We start from the raw sequence: 23279 nt of genomic DNA on the forward strand, positions 1-23279 counted from the left end.
GATGCCAGCTTGTGGCCCACAAAGCTGAATACAGCCCACCAGCCTTGTTCTGTGACCTGCCAAACATTAGACATGCACCTCCTCTGCCACCTCCTTCCAGGCAGGAAACAAAAACAATGGGCTTGCTGAGCATACAGTAGTCACAGGTAGTACATGCCTGCAGTTTATAGTTGTAAGTCATTTCTCTGTTTCTTCCCTCTCGCAGAATGTAGTAAGACTTATGTCCAAGTGCCTGTATATAAGTGATCAACACAGATGTTTGGTTCTGAAAGGATGAAAAAAAAAATCAAATGAGGCAACCTGACTTTTCATGAATGGAATTACCTCTTTATTAATATCTTACTAGTAATTCCACTCCAGGTGTGTTTGTAATGATAGATGACTACCATGAAAAGGGGTGATATGGTCACCATCTTAGAGTAATGAGAAACATATGCAGGAGAGAATGCCAAAAGAAAACACTCTATATATTTTATGTCTTTATTTACATAAATAAGCAGATACAGCAATTAAGGGTATTTTTACTAATGGGAGTCAATAGCAAAGGTCATCTCATCTTAATTAACACAAATAATTGATTTGAACAGGATCATATTTTTAAATCAGGTACAGGCATAATAAACTTAAAACAATTTGCCCCCCTTTCAGAGGATAAAGAAATGTAATGGTGGAGTACAGTGGATATTAGTATTACCTTTCAGTGGGTGACATCCAGTGTTGCACTTGTGGCATTCTGCTCACATAATAGTAATTTCCTTTCTTCCCCTTCTTCACTAGCTCTCCTGTGCCTCCAGATTGGTTCTGGGAGGTCCTCCAACTATCCAGAGTGGGGGGGGGGGTTGCAGGAGGAGCTTCAGGGGGAGGCTATCTAATGATCAAGATCTTAAGAAGATGAGTGGCTCCCCAGTATATCAAAGGACCGCCTAATCCCTTATATCCCTGCCTGCTGATGAAGGTCTTTGAGGAAGCCGGTTAGTGGTCCTCCATATTTTAACCAATTTTTATCTTTCCTGTATTGTATTTCTTATACACTGCTTCAAGACTTTTGCAATTAACTGGTATATGAATTCTTTAAATGAATAAATAAATGAGTGAGTAATGAGATAGCAATAATTTATAGTAACACAGGTGGACATACTTTCACCACAATCTAAAAGGCATAGGAGAAAGAAAGCACCTTGGGTAAGGAAATTCAGAATTAGCAAGAGGAATGTAGTATACAGATTAAGTCTATTTTAAAAGTTGACTTTACACATTTATAGGTTTTGATTTAAATGTAACCTCTCTGGACAAAGATCCAGACATCACTTCAGACAGTTCTATCATGAGATCTGCTTAATGTGTAGCAAAGGTCAAGAAAATGCATAATATGTTATGCTGCTTAGGGAATACTATGGAAAATATTATAATATTTTTATATAACTTATATAACTTTTATATAACTTTTATATAACACACACAGAGTTTATGTGCCACTCTTCATTTAAAATAAATCTCAAAGTGATTACAACAAAATCATAAAACAAGAAACAATAAGTAAGCCACCTTCAAGATAACAATAGCAAAATCAGCATTTCTGCAAGGAGGGTCAAACAATTCCTCCACTACAGTGGTGCCCCGCAAGACGAAATTAATTCGTTCCGCAAGTTTTGTCGTCTAGCGAATTTTTCGTCTTGCGAATCACGAAATCCCATAGGAATGCATTGAAAATCAATTAATGCGTTCCTATGGTCAAAAAAAGTCCAAACAAAGCCAAATTTGGTACAACAACAGTTTATTAACTGCTCTTTAAAGTCACACATACTGTAAAGAGCAGTTCAAAAATTGAAGGGAAAATAAATTAACTTTATAAACATGACAGAAAAACATTTAAAAATCAACAAAGTGTACAGTACATTTTCTAAGACTCTGGGGGACCACTCAAAGAAGGCTCCTCTTCCACTCTTTGCTTCTTGCTCAAGAACCTGTCCATAGTCTGCTGCTTCATCCGCCTTTTCAGCACCTCCCTGAAAGACGACATGACCCTCGTATCAAAAGTGTTCGCAAGGTCACGTGTCAGGTCCTTGTCAGGGTGGTGCCACTGTGCAAAAGCCTGCACATCTTTCCACTTCTGGCAAATGTCCCTCAGTTCTTTGGAGGACACAACCTCCAGGAACTCCGCTGCAAAGTCTTCAGCCGCAGGAACATCAGAACTGGCAGCCTCTCCATGCCTGACCACGCTGTGGATGCCAGATCTTGTCTTGAACCGGTCAAACCAACCTCTGCTTGCCTTGAAGACTTCTGGCTCGCCTGAGGTTCCTGGCTGTTCCCGGATGAGGTCAGCGTGCAAGGCCTTGGCCTTCTCACAAATGACGGCCTCAGACACTGTGTCCCCTGCACGCTGCTTCTCTTCTATCCAGATGAGCAGCAACTTCTCGACCTCCTCCAGAACAGCTGGGCGGTTCTTCACGATCCTGGTGACTCCCTTGGCTGCATCAGTCGCCAGGATCTTCTCCCTCATCTTCAGGATGGTCCCGATGGTTGATGGATTCCTCCCGTACTCCCTGGCGATGTCCGTCACACGCATTCTGCCGTCGTGCTTCCGGATGATCTCCTTCTTCATTTCCAGCGTCACCTTCTCCTTCTTCCTCTCGCCGGCCACCGCAGCAGCAGTCTTCTTGGGTCCCATGGCAGCACAGCTCTTACCTTCGTAAACTCAGAAAAAGAAAAAGAAATCAGTGATGTGCTTCAAATCCAAAAAATTCAAAAGCACCCAGCCACCCACCACACAGAAATTAAAACCCAGAACCAAGTCCTTGAATCCCAAAAACCCCAACCCAAAATCCAAAATCCAAACCCCCCCAAAAAAGTTTTAAAAGTTTAACTTACCAAATGGATGCAAGAGAAGTTCTGGAAAAGCTTCAACAATCAATCACCGAAGTCTTCAGAAACCTCAAATGGCTGCAAAATAAGTTTTGGAAAAGCTTCAAAAATCACCAATGTCTTCAAAAACCTCAACTGTTCCCACAGACACCCACCCACCCACCACACAGAAATTGCAAACCCCTCCCCAACTGCTCCCCCAGCCCCTCCCCAACTGCTGCAAACCCCTCCCCAACTGTTCCCCCACCCAGACAAAAAAAAATTTCAAAAAATAACAACATGGCTCAATGGTCCCAGATTCCTGCAGAAACCTCCCCAACTGTTCCCCCAGCCAGCCAGCACTCAGAAATTCAAACTCAGGAATTTTTTTTTGAAAAAAAACAACCTGGCCCAATGGTCACAGAAAATCATAAAAATTCCAAAAAAAGCTCCACAAGCTCCCAGATTCCTGCAGAAACCTCTCCAACTGTTCCCCCAGCCAGCCAGCACTCAGAAATTCAAACTCAGGGAAAAAAATTGAAAAAAAACAACCTGGCCCAATGGTCACAGAAAATCATAAAAATTCCAAAAAAAGCCCCACAAGCTCCCAGATTCCTGCAGAAACCTCTCCAACTGTTCCCCCAGCCAGCCAGCACTCAGAAATTCAAACTCAGGAAAATTTTTTTGAAAAAAAACAACCTGGCCCAATGGTCACAGAAAATCATAAAAATTCCAAAAAAAGCCCCACAAGCTCCCAGATTATCGCAACCCCCCCCCCACAACACCAAGTCCTTGAATCCCAAACACCCCAACCCAAAATCCAAACCCCCCCAAAAAAGTTTTAAAAGTTTAACTTACCAAATGGATGCAAGAGAAGTTCTGGAAAAGTTTTGGAAAAGCTTCAAAAGTGAGCAAAGTCTGAGAAAAGGCTACCAAACCACGTGCTAACAGTTGCTCCTCGAAGTCAAGTTGCAACTGCAGCTGTTCAAGCTAAGCACCCTTTGTTTTAACGGTTTTAAGAAAAAGGAAACAAAGTCGCGAGACGTTTTCGTCTTGCGAAGCAAGCCCATAGGGAAATTCGTCTTGCGAGGCAACTCGAAAACGGAAAAACCTTTCGTCTAGCGAGTTTTTTGTCTTGCGAGGCATTCGTCTTGCGAGGTACCACTGTAATTGACTTGAAAGCCTGGGAGAATAAAAATATTTTTAATAGGCAGCAGAAAAGGCTTGAGCCTTAATCATTGAAGGCATTCCATAATCAGGGTGCCATGACTGAGAATGGCCTCTCATGTGCTGCCATGTAATGTACACTTGGCCAATATGGCTCTTTTAGGTGGTTATCTGCAGCTGATCATAGAGTATGTAAAGTAAAAGCCCTTCAAGTATCTATGTCCTAAGCTGTATAGGGCTTTAGATGTCAACACCGGCATCTTGAAATTGACTCAGTAACTGACTGGCAGCCAGTGCAGCTGCTTCAGATATCTGGTATAATGTGTTCTCACTAGGCTGTTCCAGTCAGAAGCCTGGCAGCCACATTCTGGACTAGCTACAGATTCCAAACCATGTCCAAATGCAAAAATGTTGGATTGAAATGGTATTGATAGGTTATTGTAACACTTTTACTATTTGGTTGTCTTTTAATATTATTGTATTCATTTTGATATAATATCACTATCAGCTTTGACTCCCTTTAGGAGGGAAAAGTGGAATACAAATAAATAATGAAATGAAAACTGACTTAGGCCAGCTCCGCATAGCTATTTACTATATTGTGATAGAATATCACTGTACGCTCTAACTGCTGACAGATGAGTAGCCAATAGAATGCAGAATATTAACAAACAGTGTACCATGTCTAAGGGGTATAAAGTTCACAAGGAAGTACAGGAAGATCAATATCCTGATTCAGTAAGCAAAATATGTGATGCATTTGCAAGGAATCTGAGTAGAAAGATGTTCCAATGAGGAAAAATGCTGCTGAAGTAAGGGGGACAAATCAGGTAGCAGATTGGAGACTCATACTGACTAAGGGCAAAGGCCCAATGCCCAGAGACATCAAAGGAATTGGAAGATGCAGAAAGGAGAATGTGTGCTGAGAAAAATCCACACCTGTTCTAGGATCCTTGGAATGATGTTTGACAACCTGGGATGGGTGAAAATGAAGGCAGCTGTATTTCCCCTGCTAAATCTATGACTGCATGTTTCTAGTAACATACCATATGTCTACTGATATTCTTTACTTACCTTTGAATTAATCAAGGCATTCAAAAATAGTTTTGTAGACCTCAAAATATTGTTCTGTTCCCAAGGCCGTTGGATGTTAGTGGGGGGTTTTAGTCAAGGCAGGGTGGGAAGGAAGGTGGTTGCTTCTGTATATCTTTAATATAGGGCACAAGCCCATTTGTCAGTAATCAGAGGATGAGTGCCATAGTTAGAATTCCTTTGTATCGGGTTACGCAAAAATATAATGTACCCCTTGAGTGGAAACTGTTAGAGATCAGCTATCAAGCACAGTACTCCTTAATTTTGCTAAGAGTGAATGAGTTAGCCTCATATATGCTTTAGTTACCATAATGGGTACATTTGAGCAAAAGACACAAACATTATCAAGTGATTTATTATGATGTAATAGTAGGAGATAAAATATTTATGGTCGGAGATGTAGTCGCAAACATTCTGGGCAATTAAAACTTTCCAAGTTTGAAGGAGACAAGAAGGCACTAGACCCATTTTGCCTCCTACCTTGGTTTTGTCTTTTACACATTTATGTTTTCCTCTTTCATAGAATTGCAGAGTTGGAAGGGACCACGAGGGCCATCTAGTCCAAGCCCCTGCAATGCAGGAATCTTTCGCCCAGCATGGGGCTTGAACCCACAAGCCTAAGATTAAGAGTCTCCTCTATTATGGCTTCATTGCATAATGTTATTCGTTTGTCCACACAGGATTAAATGTCCTAGAATGTACCATAATTCATAATCAACATCATCTTGTTTTCTTGCCATTCATTGGTAAAGTACTTTTTTGGATTGATTGTCTATAAAGGATTAAACTGAGTCACGCTTTAACTCATTCATTTAATACATATCACACTGAAGGAATGTAACCACTCCCGGTCTTTGTTTTTTATAAATTTTAATTTATTTTCAACAAATTATAAAAATAACACAGAAGTGTCCCTGTTTCCTTCCCCTCCCTCCTGAAAAAGATGACCAGTTTATCAAAACTTGCCATGCTCCCGATAGTCTCTATTCCCTAGAAAGAAAGTGCTCTTTTGTGTGTGTTCATATATGTTAATGACAAAGGCAGTGGCACTCACTACAGTATATCATATAGCCTTATGCGCAGATAAAAAAGGCAAAATACTTCTGCTGCAATAAGAACACAAAGCCTCGGAATGTACATAGTTACATTGTGGATCATGAACTATTTTTCACTGAAAATAGGATACATTACTATTTGGGTACATTTTTTCCTTCCTTGCTTCCAAAACTGCAACTCTAGATATTTATAATTCCCCATTTCTTTCTGCAAAACGGAGCAATATTCCTTGTCTGCTTCCCCACAGAGATCTCAATCCAGAGATCCACACACATGGATATGTGTCCCCATTCCTGGGATTATTTAGTAAGAAGTCTTACAAATTTATTCTTTTTATTGCTCCTTTTTCTATTAAAAAAATGAAGATATAGTACAGTTTGTCCATACAGTCAAGATCTACTCAGATCCTCCACCTGTATGCTTCAGAAAGCCATACCAAGTTTCTGTGCAGTGCTGAACTATATTAGTGTATCCCCCCCCCCCCCCCCGTTAGTGGTAGGAATAATCTGTGCATAAATATAAGAGCTCCTCCTCAATGCTCCCTTCTTCTTTTCCTTCTCACAATAACGCTCTTCACAAAAAATCCAAAACTCTTTTGTGTAACACTTTCATTCACAAATGGATTTATAAACTGGACAGTGGCAAATACGGTCAGCTTCCACTTCTGTGATTGCAGGGGCCAGAATGGAAAAAAGAAGAAAAAAGCAGCTATGATCACTGATATCTCTAACCCTAAGTGACCACCCAATTCAGTCTACATTTGCAGGGATGAGTCTGTGTCTAGGTTTGTGTCCAGTAATGGCTTTGTACTAGCAGCCCCCATGGGAGCCCATAAAGCTTCTCCTAAGCTTTGGGTGATCTTCTGACATAGGCGCCGACTCCATGGGGCTTGAGGGGGCCCGAGCCCCCTCAAAAATTCGTTTGGGGGGGCTCCGCCCCCCCAATAATCTCCGGCGCCCCTCCAGCAGAGCGCCATCGCCGCCCCTCCCCCAGCCCAAAATGCACAGGGAAGGGCGGGCTGCATGCCTCCTGCCCTCCCTCCCGAGCAAAAGCTCCACCCAATTTCCTTTGGAGCTGATTAATAGGCGCAGCACGCTCTCCCCTATTCGCTCACGAGGAGGCGGCGCCACTTTATTTGCATATTCATGAGCTTATTTATTATTCATGAGCTTTCCCGGGCCCCCCCCAATATTTTTTATAAGTCCGCGTCCCTGTCTTCTGAAATAGTATGGAATGTGTGTGGGATATTTTAAAGGACTGCAATGGGTGAAAATGAGGTGTCCTGCCTTGCAAAACTAGCACTGCAATGCCACCATTGGATACAATCTCTAGAGAAGTCTAGAACTGTTTACATAGAGAATAAATCTGAACACACATTTAGGTTACAAAACCGATTCACATTTGCATCTGAGTAAGTATCATTAAACTCAGTAGGACTTTTAAGCAAACTGTTAATATAAATCTAGGTAGGAGTTAGTTTTTCGAAATGAAGATTGTATAATTTTTAAAATTTACTGCATATCTGCTTGCTAGAAGAGAGAGGGAGGGGGCAAAGTGACAGGGGGGAGGGTACCACATTGATGCTCCTGGATTGCCCTCCCCCCCCCCCAATTAGTAAGCATCAGCAACAGCACTACCAGGAAGCTAGAGTCACAGCTCTGCCCCACTGTGTGAGCCATTTCTGACAGAACACTAATATGAGAGATATTGCTGAGATCGAGGTAATTCTGAATGAAATTCATCAAATTAATAAAAAAAAAGATTAAAGACTTTAGTCTTATGCAGGTACTAAATGTAATGTAGGAGTTCAATAAACAGATTTTATTTAAATATTAGCAGACCATTTCTCATGATGGGAAATAAATACAATTGTGTATTTAGAAAGGGGAATTCACTTTAGAAAGGGGAATTCATTTGATCCGAAAGAGACGCCAGATGTGTGTCTGCATGGGAAACTTTCTCCTCTCCTGTTGATGTTTTCACATACAGCCAAGAAGCACAGGAAGCAGTGCCATGTAAATTTTATTAGGTTAGCTTGGCTAAAGGGATATGTGCACTTGGATATCTGCTCCATTGAAATGGCTGAGGCAGCCTACAGCATGTATGTGGGGCTCAGATCAGAATGAGACAGCAAATACCTAACTGAATGTAATTGGCACCAGTGATATAAGTGTTTTTATAAGTTCTCTCATCACCTAATCAATTGTTGCCAGAAAGGTCCCCTCCTATATGTAAAGATTTTGTTGTTCTTTGAAATGGACATGATTGAGAAAGGCATTTTAGAGAGATGCAGTATTTGCATTTATTTCCTGGTGCTTCTTGCCACCACACATCCCTAAACTCCTTGTCATGGTGAGAAAAACCTTAGAGGAGTGCATTTAAATTTTATTGATTGTTGCCAGTGTCTCACTTTGAAATACCTATACAAAAGACTTTCCTATAGGGATTCCTTTAAAAAAATATTCTAGAGTAAAAGCTCTCTATTTTAATTACAGATAGGACATAGAAATAAAGGATATCTATTATATTGAAACTTCTGATCTGACATAGCATTTGTACTCAAATGCCTAAAAGGAAAATTAGGAACACTTAGGGTTTCAGAATTTTATGTGATGGTTTCATTTGAAACATTTCACTAAAAACCAAAAACTGCAAATGGAAAGATCATCTGTAAAAAAATTGGATGAGGGATTATTGTGGGACCTGTCAAAATAAATAGGAGAATATTTTTCAGTGTGTAATTATATGTCAAGATTTTGGAAGCTAATGGACTATTTGCAGTCACATCAAGGTCAGAGGAGCAATTACTGTATATGAATTATCTGAAATCTTTTATAGCCTTTTCCAACTAGTTTTATAGCATCTGTTTATATTAGACATCTTTGCCATTTCACATATTTCTTCCTATTGTTTTCTGCTAAGAGCATTGTAGAGCATTTTGTCAATTTTGTAGTTGTTTGCAAAACCTTCCTTTTATTTCACCAAAGAGCTTGCAATTAGCCCACTTCTTCCTATTGAGAAGCATCTTTGTAATAACAGCTTTCCTGGCAGATCTTTTGTTAGGCAGATTTTAAAATCAAGAGCCTACAAAGGATTGGAAAAAAATCTCAGTCTTAGAAAAGTTCAACAAATCCCCCTTCAAGGTCATATCAGTTAAGATTACATAGATTTTCCACTTCAGTAAGCACTGAAGTTTTTTGGTCTTTTCTAGGTGCTAATTTGGAACGATCAAATTAATAGAATAGACTCAACTTTCAGAAGGAGTTGGTTGCTAAACCTGAGGAAGAGCCTGAAATCTTATTTTCCATGTTTAATAGGGTTACTTTCTGCCTATTTTTTTCTCCCTGAAGCTTGCTATATCACTTCTTTGAAGCAGTTCACAGTGTATACTTTGACAGCCACTGGTTGTGAGAAGTATGAGACTGTAGCAAGGATCCCCATAGCATAATCCACCCAGTCACTGTTGGTCACTGATCCAGCTGCATGCATCAGCTTAGTAGTCAAAGGGCATGGTAATTCCCTCCTTCTGCCTTTTCTTTCTTCGAAGGCAAAATCTTCACCTGGTGTTTTTGATTCATGCATTCTAATTATGATGGCTGCCATCGTCAGCCCTGTGGGTGACAGTAGAAATTCTGTGAGCCAAGAGCTAATACCACAGCTTGTTAAGCGACCATGTCAGACTGATTTTAGGGCCCATTTTGCAGTGCACCACAGGCCTATCTAAAAGCATCAGGAGCCTCCGTCTAGCGGGACAGACTCATTGTCTTTCTAAATGTCTCCTTCTGATAAGCAGATCCAAATATGGTTCATTCACTGTGGATTTGAAGGCACAGTAGGGAACTTGGCTCACAGGGTGGATACAACAAAATGCTTAATATTTTCTCTTGGTAGAGAGATAAAGAAACTATTGCCAATAAATATTCCAAGAAATATATATCAGTTATAACCAAAAGTTTGAAATTTAAATCAGAAGTAGTGGATAGCTATTCTGATATTAAAATAACGTCTCTCATCTGTGCAGAGAACGCTCTGGGGTTGCGCCAGTTTTTGAATCAGGTGAAATTCACATAATGACAAGAAATATGTTTGCTGTTCATTGCTTCTTCTTTCAAATTCTTTGTTTTTACTTCTAGTTCTCGTCCCTGACCCATTTTATTCATATTTGAGTTAGGAATGCACGTTCAATGCTTGCTACTTTACTAACTGTTACAGCCTATTCCAGAGTGTTTTACTTTTTGTTTATTCAAGAGCCATCAACTTTTAAATACTTGACATATTTCTCTCTCTTAAACTAAGTAGGCTAAAAGATAGTTTGATAAGAAAATGACTACTAGGTTGCACAGTGGAATGTAATTCTAAGTAAAGATGCACTTATAATGTTTTCTGTGTCCCCTAATAATTTATTTTTAAATACAGGAATACTGCTTTTTCCAGCTACTGCTTGTGGCAATAGCTATTTGACACAAGCTACTGCTTGTGGCAATAGCTATTTGACACATGTGATTGTGGTACACAGTCTATAAAGGCAATGCTACACATTGCACAACTCTAATTAGAATGAATGGCTGTGATCCTCTGCACAGTTTCATGTAGATCTCTTTGGATAGCAGCCAGTGAAGGTCAGAGCATATCATTATGTTTATACTTAGGGCCCATTCATACAGCCATTTCAGCCCTGTGGCAACCACAATTTTCAAGTCCACCTGTGATAACTTACAGCTGTGTTGCCACAGGCTGATCTGGTTGTCTACATGCCAACACCATGTGCTCAACTAGTATAGGATGTCAGCAGTTACAAATGTCTGCCAAAACCCAATCTGTCCTGAGTTTAGTGCTTGGTGTCAGAATGTGCATGACTGGCTCAGTACATGGCAGCTTGGCTGCAAGTCAGTATAGACAGACTAAAAACTACAGCTGCCACATGCTTCCATGAGAATCAGTCCTTACTCCTGGTTTATCTCAAATCTCAAATCCAGCAAATCTAGCCTTTATTTTTGTAAATTGCTGTATTTTTAAAGAAATGAGAAAAACAATATTTTGACTACTTTATAGGAACAATAATAGGAAATGTTAGCCATTAGTGCTTGTTACCATAGTGCACAGTTAGTATGTTGTTTGAATCACCATAAATGTTGATGGCACATAGGCATCATTGAGGGCAAAACTACACGTTAAATGTGTCATATTCTGCAATTTTGCATGAATGAAATTCATGCTCGCTATCCTGGGAATGCAGTGCAAAGGGAAGGCAGGCTTATATATTCCATCCCCAGCCGTGATCAGAACAAAAATCTACCTTTGAAGCTACGAGCACAATAAAAAGGTTCCCATTGGTAGCAATGGCAACTTTTTAACTAATGCTTATAACTGTTAGAAATGGGAGGGAGCAGTTTTCATTCCAGTTGCAGCTGGGGACATGTTCTGTGATCCCAGTAACAGCACTTTCTCACATCTGTAATTAATTAAAGAAGAAATGGATATATGGCTACACATTATGCATTCTTCATAACAGGCAGTGTGACCCAGAGTTTCACTAAATTGCACTCAAAGTGTATAAAGCATCTTATGACAAAGGACTGAAAGCATCTCTGTGCCTGCAGTGTTCTCTTATTTATCTCGCTCAACCTTCTTATCTGTGATAGCTCTCAAACAATATCAGTGGTCCTGGTTAATTACCTAGTATTAGTAGTTTGTATGTGACATAAACAAGTTGTACACCGACCACATCCCAGTCAGTATAAAACAGGAAGTTATTTAGTCTGTTGTATACCAATCTGTATTTATCGATATCGAAATTAATGATATCAATTATCATGGAAAATATAGCTTATATTTTACAAGCCCAAATATGTCTCTGAGCCTCATGGAAAATCTTGTCCTACCCCAATATTAGGATTGTTAAGTACTGCAAAGGAAATCCATGTGTGGCTTCTGTTTTCAAACATGTGGACCCTTGTCTGCCAAAGCAGTGGCTGCTTACCAGGGGCTTCAGGGGAGCAGTGGTTTGAGGTCTGGCGTGGCTGCAGCCTGCTCCCAGAACCATCTTTGCTCTGACACGACTATTGGGAGAAGTGGAAGCCTCCCCTAGCACTTGCCTGGTTTGGTGTAAAAGTTCAATTCAAATGGGCTAATCAGAGGTAGAGAAGGGGCAGAGCTAGGACAATGGACATGGCCTCATTCAGTTAACTTAAATGCTAGCAATAGCAGGCTGAGGCCTTCTCAGATCGACACTGGATTCCCCCACTCTTCCCCCATGCATTCAGCATGCAGTCCTTGCTGTATTCAGGGCCAGGAATGATTTTTCCCCCCTGCAGGCAAATCGGCCAATCTATAGGCTTTTTTGCTTACCTCATAGCACTTGTCACAACTTTGGAGGATAAGGTTTGGGTTGCACCCCCTGGACACCTCTTAATGGGGTATCCCTGTGACTAACAATCTAGCTTAATGCCTTATCCACCGAAGTTGTGACGATTGCTATGAGGTAGGCGAAAACCTGCAAGCTGGTCAATTTGCATGCAGGAGAAAATTCTTCCCTGGCTTTGAATACAGTAGCCGAGTAAGAAGGTCCATACGTCACTTTCCTGCTCCTCCACTGAGCGGACCCCTAATAGACTGGGTGGGTGGGTGGAAAATCCAGTGACAAACAGCCAATAGGGTGGCCTGCACCTGGCCACCCCCTAAAATAGTCTAGGGTGGGCTGCCACTGATTGCCTCTGCAGCCCCCTGCCACTGATTGCCTCTGCAGGCTCTGCATTGGCTCTGCAGGCACTGTCCACCCCTACCTGAGAGGCCCCTTGCAGCCAGAGGTGGATGGCGCTAGGTGACCATCCTCTCTCCTGGTCATGCTGGATGATGGTAGCCTCACCAAACCCACTGCAACCACGCCATGCGGCAAACGTCCCCACCTGGAGTTTCAGATGAGCCGTTATTCTTGCAAGAGTTCATAGTATATTATAATGTTAAAAGAAAAAGAAGGTCCATGTTTTGCAGCATAGGGACAAATAGTTGGCACAAAAGGCTTATATATTTCTTCTGAATATGATTAAAGTGCAGGTTCTCTTCCCTTATGTGTGTGCCATCCTGTGTGACTTTTGGGCCTCTGGAATTGTGTAGGTAGATGCACCTGTGGACTGACCATAGTTCATCATAATGTAAAAGGTGTTTGCAAGAAATAGGATGTGTTTCATTCTCAGGGGTCGAGATCACTACTAAAGCTCTGCAGCTGAATCTGATCCACAGAGTTCAGGTTATTAGGTGCCTAACTTTTACAGAAAATGTATTTTGCCTCTGAAAACCTTTTCAGGGCTTTTGCTATCTGTATTCCTGTAATGGAACAATATGCATCACTGTCATCGGAGCACATTTCTTTGAACACCTAGGGAGGGCATATAATATACAAAGCTCTGAGGCATTCCTTGCAACAATGAAGACAAAATGCAAACAATGCTTAATGGATGATTCATGATATATCTGTATGTTGGGTCATGCTCTGCTCCAATGCTTGTTCCTCAGCCTTCTATTTTCCCTCAGTTATATCTGCTGCTATAAATTTAATTTGATTGGCATTTTTAAGTTGTATAGCTTAATTTGCACCTCCTCCCCTGACTAATACACATATTGGAACGTAATTGTATATAAGTATGAATTTAGATATGATTCGTTGGTATAGATTTGTTAATAATGTTAATGCAGAAACATTACAGAACTGGTTTATGAATTAAAACATAAAATTAACACTGGTCAGAAATGGATTGACCCACCCATTCCTACTTTGTTTTAATCTACACATCCTAAAATAGCATATGGATATATGCAAGCAAACACATTGAATTTCAGTGCAGGAATCAAAGTAGAATATATTAGTCCCTTCATCTGGTTTAATTGCAGTTCTTTTCTAGCTGCTATGTTTAACTTTATAAACCGACATAGTTACGTATAGGAAATCTTGAAAGTTCCAAAGTCCAACTTAGCACTATATACAGTGGTATCTCAGTTCTCAAATGTAATCAGTTCTGGAATACTGTTTGACTTTTGAAAGGTTCAAAAATTGAGACGCAAAGGGCTGGCTGCAAGTTCAATTGAGAAAATTGAAAAACTCGCAGCAGAAGCCATTTTACTTCCGAGGTGTGTTCGAAAATGGAAGCATTTACTTCCAGATTTTCAGCATTCGAAAACAGAAACATTCAGCTTCTGAGATGCTCGAAAACCGAGGTACCACTGTAACAGGAAAAGGCACCACCTTCCCTATATATCTTCTTTTCTTTTCTTGCTTTTTTGCTTCCAGTCTCCCAAACTTGCCAATCTTCCTCATGCCTGGAAGACAGAGAAAGAACCCTAGAATGGTTAAAACATAAAAGTTGCTCTTATTGAGGCTACATTTTCATAATAATTGTCCAAACCTCTTTGTTCATTATAGGTGATTAATAGTCTGTAGTAAGAGGGAAAGTAGATGATTTCAGTGTCATGTCCATTGTGTCAGGTGATTTAGGAAGTCTCTCTGTTAGCGTTGTCATGTCCTGATTTTTGTATTAACCTTAAGGTTATGTTAACTTGTAAAGTAGCATGAATATTTTTTTGAGGTGCAGACTTGAATGAAGGGGGTTTCACATTAATTATCTCTTGCCAATGATAAATGGAGAAAGACAAAAACTATGCACAGGTGCTAGCATAAATATATTACTGATTTCTCATTATTTATTTATTTATTTATTTATGAGCAGCTGCAATTAGAGAAACTTGAAAGAAATGTTTATAATCCTCAAGGCTGGATTTGATTAATAAAGTGAGCGATAGCCTGCTGATTGTGAAATAAAAAGCTAAATAAATATATGTTGCCATGTTCAGCAATAAAGTAATAAGCACTTCACAGTAAGTGTGATTGGCATAAAACAATGAAGGGAATAATGTCAGGTTCACTCAGAAAACAGCTAACCGTCAAATCTGCAAAGCAGAATGGCTTTTTCAATAAATGTATCCTCAGTTTAAATCTGCTGAGATAGAATGGCAGAGATTCTAACAAATTATTCATGCCATACTTAAATTATGTGCAATCTAGTGCTGCAGTGGCATATTTATTTAATCAAAGCATGATCATTATTTGACAATTACTTTTACAAAGTTCTATAAAACCTGCTAGATAATATTTGTGCAATTGTATTAGCTAAGCTGTGCAAGCAACTGGTAATCCTGTACAGCTGTCCAGGAGACTAAAGAATCTAGAAAAGGTTTGCTGGGGGAAAACAAAACAGTGCAGCTGAAGCATGAGGTCATTAGAGTTTAAGTTTAATGATGAGGGATTCTACTTGCAAGAGCCCACAGAAACTCATAAGAACTGCAGAAAGCACAGGAATACATAATACAAATACAGTGTACTTTTAGCAGCTTTGCTATATATGCCTAAGGAGTGTTACAACATATGGGCCACTGTACTAGCTACCCTATGTAGGAAAGCAGATTATGAGGAAATAGTGCAGGTAACAAGGGGCAAGAGTCAGATTGAGTAGTTCATTCATTTATATTCAAGATGATAATTCTTACATACTCTTCTGCATCTTAAAGTAATTAACTGAAAAGTTTAACAGGGCTTATGCTTACCATTGATAATCTCTCCCCACTTCTGTGCTTTCTCAGAAAAAAAAAGTGTGTGTTGAGTAAAGAATTTCTATGGCAAGTGCACTTCCCAGTCAGTGGTGGCTGGCTCCCCCCAAAAGTATGGGGAACTACAAATCCCATTTCTCACCAAGACTGCAGCACCCGAGGGCCCTACCAACCCAAAGCTGTTCCTTTGTGCTCTGATCCTGCCTGTCTGGTCTGATAGCTAAATAGACCCTCCACAGTCATAGGCACTATAACTCTGATTACAAGATGCTACAGACAAAGTAGGGATGTGGGTGGCGCTGTGGGTTAAACCACAGAGCCTAGGACTTGCCGATCAGAAGGTCGGTGATTCGAATCCCCGCAACGGGGTGAGCTCCCGTTGCTCGGTCCCTGCTCCTGTCAACATAGCAGTTCAAAAGCACGTCAAGTGCAAGTAGATAAATATGTACTGCTCCAGCGGGAAGGTAAACGGCGTTTCCGTACGCTGCTCTGGTTCGCCAGAAGCGGCTTGGTCATGCCGGCCACATGACCCGGAAGCTGTACACCCAAGGCTACAAACTAAGTGCATGTTACAGATGGTGTTTGAGCACTAAGTGCATTTACTGCCGCAATACAACATTAATGCTAAGAAAACATATGAGGTTGAGAAACAAGTGTCTTCCAGAACAACACAAACTGAGTACAAGGCAGGGATGGCATCCACCCCACCCCAAAAATCCTTTTAGTTAATCTACCCTGAAACTTGTAAATCCAACCCCAAATTCCTTAAAATTAATTTCACCCCCAGTTCCTCCTCCTGCTTCCTAGGAAACCTTTGTTCCCAAAATTAGGCTGCAATTTTGTGTATTTTTACATGGGAGTATGTTCCACTCAATTCAGAGGGACTTCTTTCAAATTGAGAGGCAATAAAACTCCAGCTGGATTTGCCCCACTTATCAATTTAGCAGCTGCATTGTGCACTAGCTGAAGCCTCTGGACCATCTTCAATGACAGCATTACATAGACACGAAAGCTTATACCCAGAACAAACTTAGTTGGTCTCTAAGGTGCTACTGGACTATTTTTTAATTTATTTCAATAGCTTTACATAGAGTACATTACAGCAGTCTAAGCAGGAGAACACTACAGTATGAACAATTGGGGCCAGGCTAACCTAGTTCTGGAATGGTCAAGTTCGGCAAACTAGCCTATAAACTCACCCCGTCCTCCACTAATCCTCGTTCAGTTCTGTTCAGATGCATACTGCTTGCCTCATTCATTCGTGTTATAAGTAATAGTGACTGGGAGTGGCTGCCAGCACCACATAACACTGGTCCTGAGAGATCTGCATTGGCTCCCAGTACGTTTCCAAGCACAATTCAAAGTGTTGGTGCTGACCTTTAAAGCCCTAAACGGCCTCGGTCCTGTATACCTGTAGGAGCGTCTCCACCCCCATCGTTCTGCCCGGACACTGAGGTCCAGCGCCGAGGACCTTCTGGTGGTTCCCTCATTGTGAAAAGTGAGGTTACAGGGAACCAGACAGAGGGCCTTCTCTGTAGTGGTGCCTGCCCTGTGGAACGCTCTCCCATCAGATGTGAAGGAAATAAGCAGCTATCTTAATCTTTAAAAGACATCTGAAGGCAGCCCTGTTTAGGGAAGTTTTTAATATTTAATGCTGTATTGTTTTTAACACTCGACTGGGAGCTGCCCAGAGTGGCTGGGGAAACTCAGCCAGATGAATGGGGTAAAAATAATAATAATAATAATAATAATAATAATAATAATAATAATAATAATAATAATTATTATTATTATTATTATTATTATTATTATTATTATTATTATTATTACATGTCCAAATCATGAATGGTAGTTACACCAAGCAACTTTGCAGAATTAGCCCCACATAGAAAATTTATCAAGTTCATGTGCAGATTGAAAAGCCAATGAGGGGAAATATAATGGTGGCTTAGGGCCCACACCTACAAAGTTCAAAAGGATGGGTGGACTGGGTGTGAAGAGTGGGGCTGTAATGAACTGTTGGCACCATTAGTCAACTCAATCACAAATGGGCACACCAGATATAGGATGATAGAGCTGCTGCTGCCCGTCATAATAGTCACTACAAGACTAAAAGCACCGATGGTTTGATTCTGTAAGGCAGGTGTATTGCTGGACTACAACTCCCATCATCCCTGGCCATTGGCCATGCAAGTTGGGCTGGTATGAGTCATAGTTCAACAACATTGGGTGAGGGCAAAGTTCCTCTGTCCTTTCCATAAGACAGTTCCCTCTGTTTTTCCATAAGAGTTGTTTCCTTCAAGCATGCAGATAATAACTGCATATTTCCATACTGTGGTAATGAACATTCTTTGGTGGACAAGAACATTTGTTTTTTAATGAGAGAGATCAACAGAATATATCTTCAGGAACCTGGAAAACTTCGGGTTAGTCCACCTGTATTTTCTAGGTTACATGTTTATCTGAGTGTTTTGACCTTGATTAAAATTTTTGAAGTTATATCTTCTACTTCAGTTGTTACATTCCCAGATGGTATAAAAGCATCCAGAATTGTCAATGCAGCCTGTTGTCTTACAATGAAAGCTGCTCAGTTTTCCAGGTGAGAAGCTTAAGTTTTGATAGTTCATACATGCTGTCTTGACACCAGGATGGCAGTTCCTTGCTTGGTTGTTAAATTATGGCACAAACACTTCTCATTGATCGCAATTTTAAAGCCACTTCAAGGCCCTGTTTCAGCCCCATGGTTTCACTGTTCCTGTACAATTGAGGAGAATAGCTTCAGTGATGGGTACTATTATGGCCATTGTATTCCTATGAGGTGGAATCTAAGCCACTTGTCTAAAATGTCTGCATTTCTTGCCATTCCTAAGGGAATTATGTAGCCTCCTATGATGCAAAACTGCAGCTCACTAGATGCCACATGTACTATGAAAACCTATTTGTCCTCAGAGGACTGTACATAGCTGTATGTGTTTTAACTATACCAATAGTTTGATTCAGAAGATAGATAGCATAAAAAGAATTATTCTTTTTGAGGTTCCCTGAAGCCTGATCATTAAAGAATCATTCTCAAATTGTCCCAGAAAAAGAGCTAAGTAGCTCTGCCACTTATGCTATTTCATAGTATTATTTCTTTATGCACTTGTTTTCTGCCCAGTAGATTGATTGTTGATATGATACCAGTATTTTGTATTGTCACCTTAAAACCCACAGTGTGCAAAGTTTATTATGATCCACATTAAAATGGTTTATACATCATGGTTCTATGAATGAGTTTTATAAACAAGTACTGAACCATCAGAAAAATTTCATCCCTTCAAGCCATTCTTGCTGGCCTCTGGAGGCCCTAGCAAATGTTGACCAAAATCTGCTTTAAAAAAATGTTTGTCACAAAAAGATAGGTCTAATCAAGGGATGGGCAAATCTGTCAATTTAAGTTTCTCTCACTTCTCACTTTCCAGTCTTCAGTTCAGTTCACCCCATTATGCACATTTCTCCTAATATGTACGTTTTTCCATACAATATATGCATTTTGAAGCATTTGCCCCTAATACAATACATCTGTGATTGTTATTTCCTTAAATATATTCATTTTGGGTGCATTGTTCCCTAATATATGCATTTGTGTATATATTGTTGGTTGGACAATTGCACAGCAAAATTTGAAGAAGTGCAAAATATAAAATAATATCTGCCTTTTGGTTCACATTGTAGTCTGAGAAGGGCAAATTAGGTATGGTCACATTAAAATGTGAACTGAAGATATTTTTCTTCCCCTACAGCTTATCTGCATTTTGTTCCATAGATGTTTCTGTTCCCAAATCAACCAACTTTCTCTTTGCCATGGTGTTGATACATCTTAGGAGGCTGACCTTGGGGTGTATGGACAGACTTTGAATTGATTTGATCAGACTGAACTTTTTTCTTACTCCCTTAGGAGAAATGCCCAATCTGCAATGGCATAGTTGTGACAACTTTAAACTGAATATATGCATCCTCACATAAGAAATAAAAATAAATCCAACGATGTGAAAAATAGTCTTACTTTTAAGCACTTAAGTATTCTAACCATTTTGTATTGCTAAGGGATTGTCAAACGTATGGTAAAACACACAAAGAAAGATACACACCAACTTGGTTCTTGGACAATAGGATGGTAGGTGTCAGTTTTTCTGTCCCCACACCTTTCTGTATCACTGAATGTGCAGTAGGGAAACTTGTCTGTTTTCAAAGAGTACAGATTGAACCACATGCCACATAGCTGTATGCCAATATAGATGCTGTAGATGTTCACTAATTTTCCAAATTAATCTAGTAGTGCATCTGTCCCAAATATAACTAGCCATGAACCTTGAAGATTTCATGGAAGAAAAATGAATAAATGTATAATAACAAATGTGCTTTTCATATAATATTGGACCACTGTTTTTTTAAGTTGTTAGCTGCAGTCGTAAATATTCCTATATGAGCAAGAAAAGTAGTAAGTATTGTAATGTGATGCCAAAATGTTCCAGAAAGCTATGCTTTCTGTTAAAGATGACCACCACTGGAGTTTGAAAATTGGAAACGGGCCTGAAGGCATGTTCCATATATTCTCTGCTGTAAAAAAATTCAAATATTGAGGTTTTGCCAATTTTACCCAGTTCTCTCTCTGCAAAATTCTAATTTTGAATCATTGATCTTCTAGTTAGAAGAATATTGATTTGCTCTTCAGCTTTAAATTATTATTAAAGCTACAGAAATACATGTGTATGTGTATCAGTGGATCAAATGAAAATGCCATCAAAAATTTAAGCTGTTTCCATGCACTGAGTTTCTGGGTCAAGTAAACCTTAATAGATATTTCACCAGAATTGTCAGATTACAAGCCCTTGTAAGCCTGAAGAAAGTATTCTACATTAACAGTAGGAAACCCGCTTTAAGCTTCGTTTCAAACGCGTTGTTTGTTGTCATTTTCCATCAATTTATCTGTAAATAATGTCTTGGCAGAATGTTTGTAGCTTTGCTGGAAAGCTAAAATCCCCAGATTAAGACATGTTTAAAAGGATCCATTCAGGTGTCCTGTAAATCACTGTCAGTAACAGAAACATTTGCATGTCAGACACATGCAAATGTTTGTTTTATTTGTTTGGTTTGGTTAATTTACTACCCTTATCTGTAAAGCTCGGACAATCAGAGTATTTGGTATTGTAACGTGTTTGGTGCTATCCCATGCATGCGTTATCAGAAAGCAGGTCCACTATATCCAATGAGATTTATTTATGAGAGATGCGGGTGGTGCTGTGGGTTAAACCACAGAGCCTAGGACTTGGACTTGTCGATCAGAAGGTCAGCGGTTCGAATCCCCGCGACGGGGTGAGCTCCCGTTGCTCAGTCCCTGCTCCTGCCAACCTAGCAGTTCAAAAGCACATCAAAGTGCAAGTAGATAAATAGGTACCGCTCCGGCGGGAAGGTAAACGGCATTTCCATGCGTTGCTCTGGTTCGCCAGAAGTGGCTTAGTCATGCTGGCCACATGACCCGGAAGCTGTATGCCGGCTCCCTTGGCCAATAAAGCGAGATGAGTGCCACAACCCCAGAGTCGGTCATGACTGGACCTAATGGTCAGGGGTCCCTTTACCTTTTCCTTTATGTGTATTTATGATTACAGCCTGACAGTATATTCCCTATATAAAATGAACCTTCCAAAGGTCCTGATCATTTCCGAATTGACCTATGTGTGTTTATTTGTTTTGTTTTATTACATTTCTACCCCACATTCTTCTATGACTGAAATCAAGGTGGCCTCCATAGGTTTTCCAAATGCTCTCCCATCCAGTCAGTGATGGGGGCTAGACGTGCTTAGCTTTAACACTCCATGCCAATTATATTCATACTATTCATACAGGCACCTCCTTCATAAGTTACTCACAATGTACTTATTTTATACTTGGATATCAGCGCCCAAGTACAAAATGTACTATGGGAAGCAAGCTTGGGGAGGGTGGGGAGGGTTGGGGATCTTTTTTACTACACGTTCTACATTCCAACAAACCACTGTAAGTCTTTTCCTTAACACTATTTTTATTTGCCTGCCCAACTTAATTTGATACCGTACTGGAAATATAATTCACCTATTGGGCTAGTATTTTCCCTCAAGAACAGACAGCACAATGTAGAAATGTATTCTAACGTTAATCAAGGATGAAAAGGGACAGAACAAGCTGCCCTTGTAGCCATTCAATAGAACTGTGTATTATATGTTCAAGAACTGTAGTCGAGTGACATCCAATAACCCTCCTGGGGAAAGTGACAGTATGAGACTAGGATATGTTTGTGGCTAACAGGATACAAAGAGCAGACTTTCTCTTCCTAATGTAAACAGGTTCAACCTAGGTATAGTACAGTATTTCCCAGGGGAATCACCTAAATATTTTAACAAGAGAGCTGTAGAATGAGGACAGAAAATCCACCACTGACTTCCAGTGTCTAACCACAGATAAAAAATTGATTACTATTCTGTTGGCTTCAGAAGTTTCCAGATAACGATTTTTATTTCTAAGCTGCGGCATGACATTGAAAGTGTAAGCTGGTGTAATACCACCTATATTTTACTGGCAGTCCACAACAAAATCAATATGCCATATCTCTCCATTCACACTCTTTCACAGAGCAACATATAAAGCAGTCAGTTTTAGTTATTCATTTATAGATAAACCAGGAACTGGAACGTACACATGAACTCTCTCCCAGGCAGGCATATGTTATGCTTTATGTTTATAAGATTACAGGTTGTGCAGTGTAAAACAACAATAGCAATAAAGTCCAGGATGTAAACATAAACATTGCTTAACAATTGGCCACAGTTATATTTATAGCATAGAACAGTAACTCATGTTAAAGCACTGTTAATTGAAAAAACAATTCCACAGTGAAATAATCTATATAACTTAATTTGAAGAATGAAGAAAGCATTTACATGGCTTCCTCTAATAACAAACTCAGGGGTGAGTGCAAACAGGTTTAAAGTCAAAATGGTGCCCCTGACAACAAAGAGGGAGGAGTTAGTATGACCAGAGAAAACTTGTCGTTTGCAAAACTCAGAATACAAAAATATATATATGTAGGGTGAGTCCTTTAAAAGAGGCCCCATGGAGTACACATGTTCCACGGGGCCTCTTTTAAAAGACTCACCCTGTATTTTAAAGTAACTAAGGTGGCAAAGAAAGAAAAGAACATACCTATGATGCCAGAGTTGTGAATGGAATAATTCCATTACACAACTAATTTCATGACTACCAGCAAAAGTGTATTATGAATTTTTGGCTGCAAAGCTAAACATGCTTACAGACAGGTAGTGCCACTGAAATTAATAAGAATCAATTGTGTGTAAAGAGTTTCAAGATTAGAGTGTAAATTAAAATGGATCAAAATGCCCATGTATGCTGGGGACATTCAGGTATAGCCTGAATTATGGTGCACATTTGATACCTTGCTTAAAATAATTATCTGTTTATGGTTATTAATCGTGATTTCTGTCAGTCTCATT

General features: G+C 39.9%; 2 protein-coding genes across 3 annotated transcripts in view; one reads left to right on the forward strand and one right to left on the reverse strand.

The window, feature by feature from the left end:
* TENM3 (teneurin transmembrane protein 3) overlaps nt 1–23279 on the forward strand; it is a 1264183-nt gene that overhangs the window by 670793 nt on the left and 570111 nt on the right. The window lies entirely within an intron of this gene.
* LOC144328887 (putative CENPB DNA-binding domain-containing protein 1) lies at nt 1758–3827 on the reverse strand. The gene is made up of 2 exons (XM_077934189.1): nt 3700–3827; nt 1758–2940 (listed from the first exon to the last, which is right to left on the reverse strand). The coding sequence occupies exon 2, from the start codon at nt 2666–2668 to the stop codon at nt 1901–1903; it is 768 nt and encodes a 255-aa protein (XP_077790315.1). The 5' UTR covers nt 2669–2940; nt 3700–3827; the 3' UTR covers nt 1758–1900.

This window comes from Podarcis muralis, chromosome 9 (assembly GCF_964188315.1).
Source record: "Podarcis muralis chromosome 9, rPodMur119.hap1.1, whole genome shotgun sequence".
In the NCBI taxonomy this organism is placed as follows: domain Eukaryota; kingdom Metazoa; phylum Chordata; class Lepidosauria; order Squamata; family Lacertidae; genus Podarcis; species Podarcis muralis.

Bases quoted from the DNA above. Each gene is read 5' to 3' on its own strand.
- LOC144328887 (XM_077934189.1), bottom strand. From the start codon at position 2,668: ATGGGACCCAAGAAGACTGCTGCTGCGGTGGCCGGCGAGAGGAAGAAG.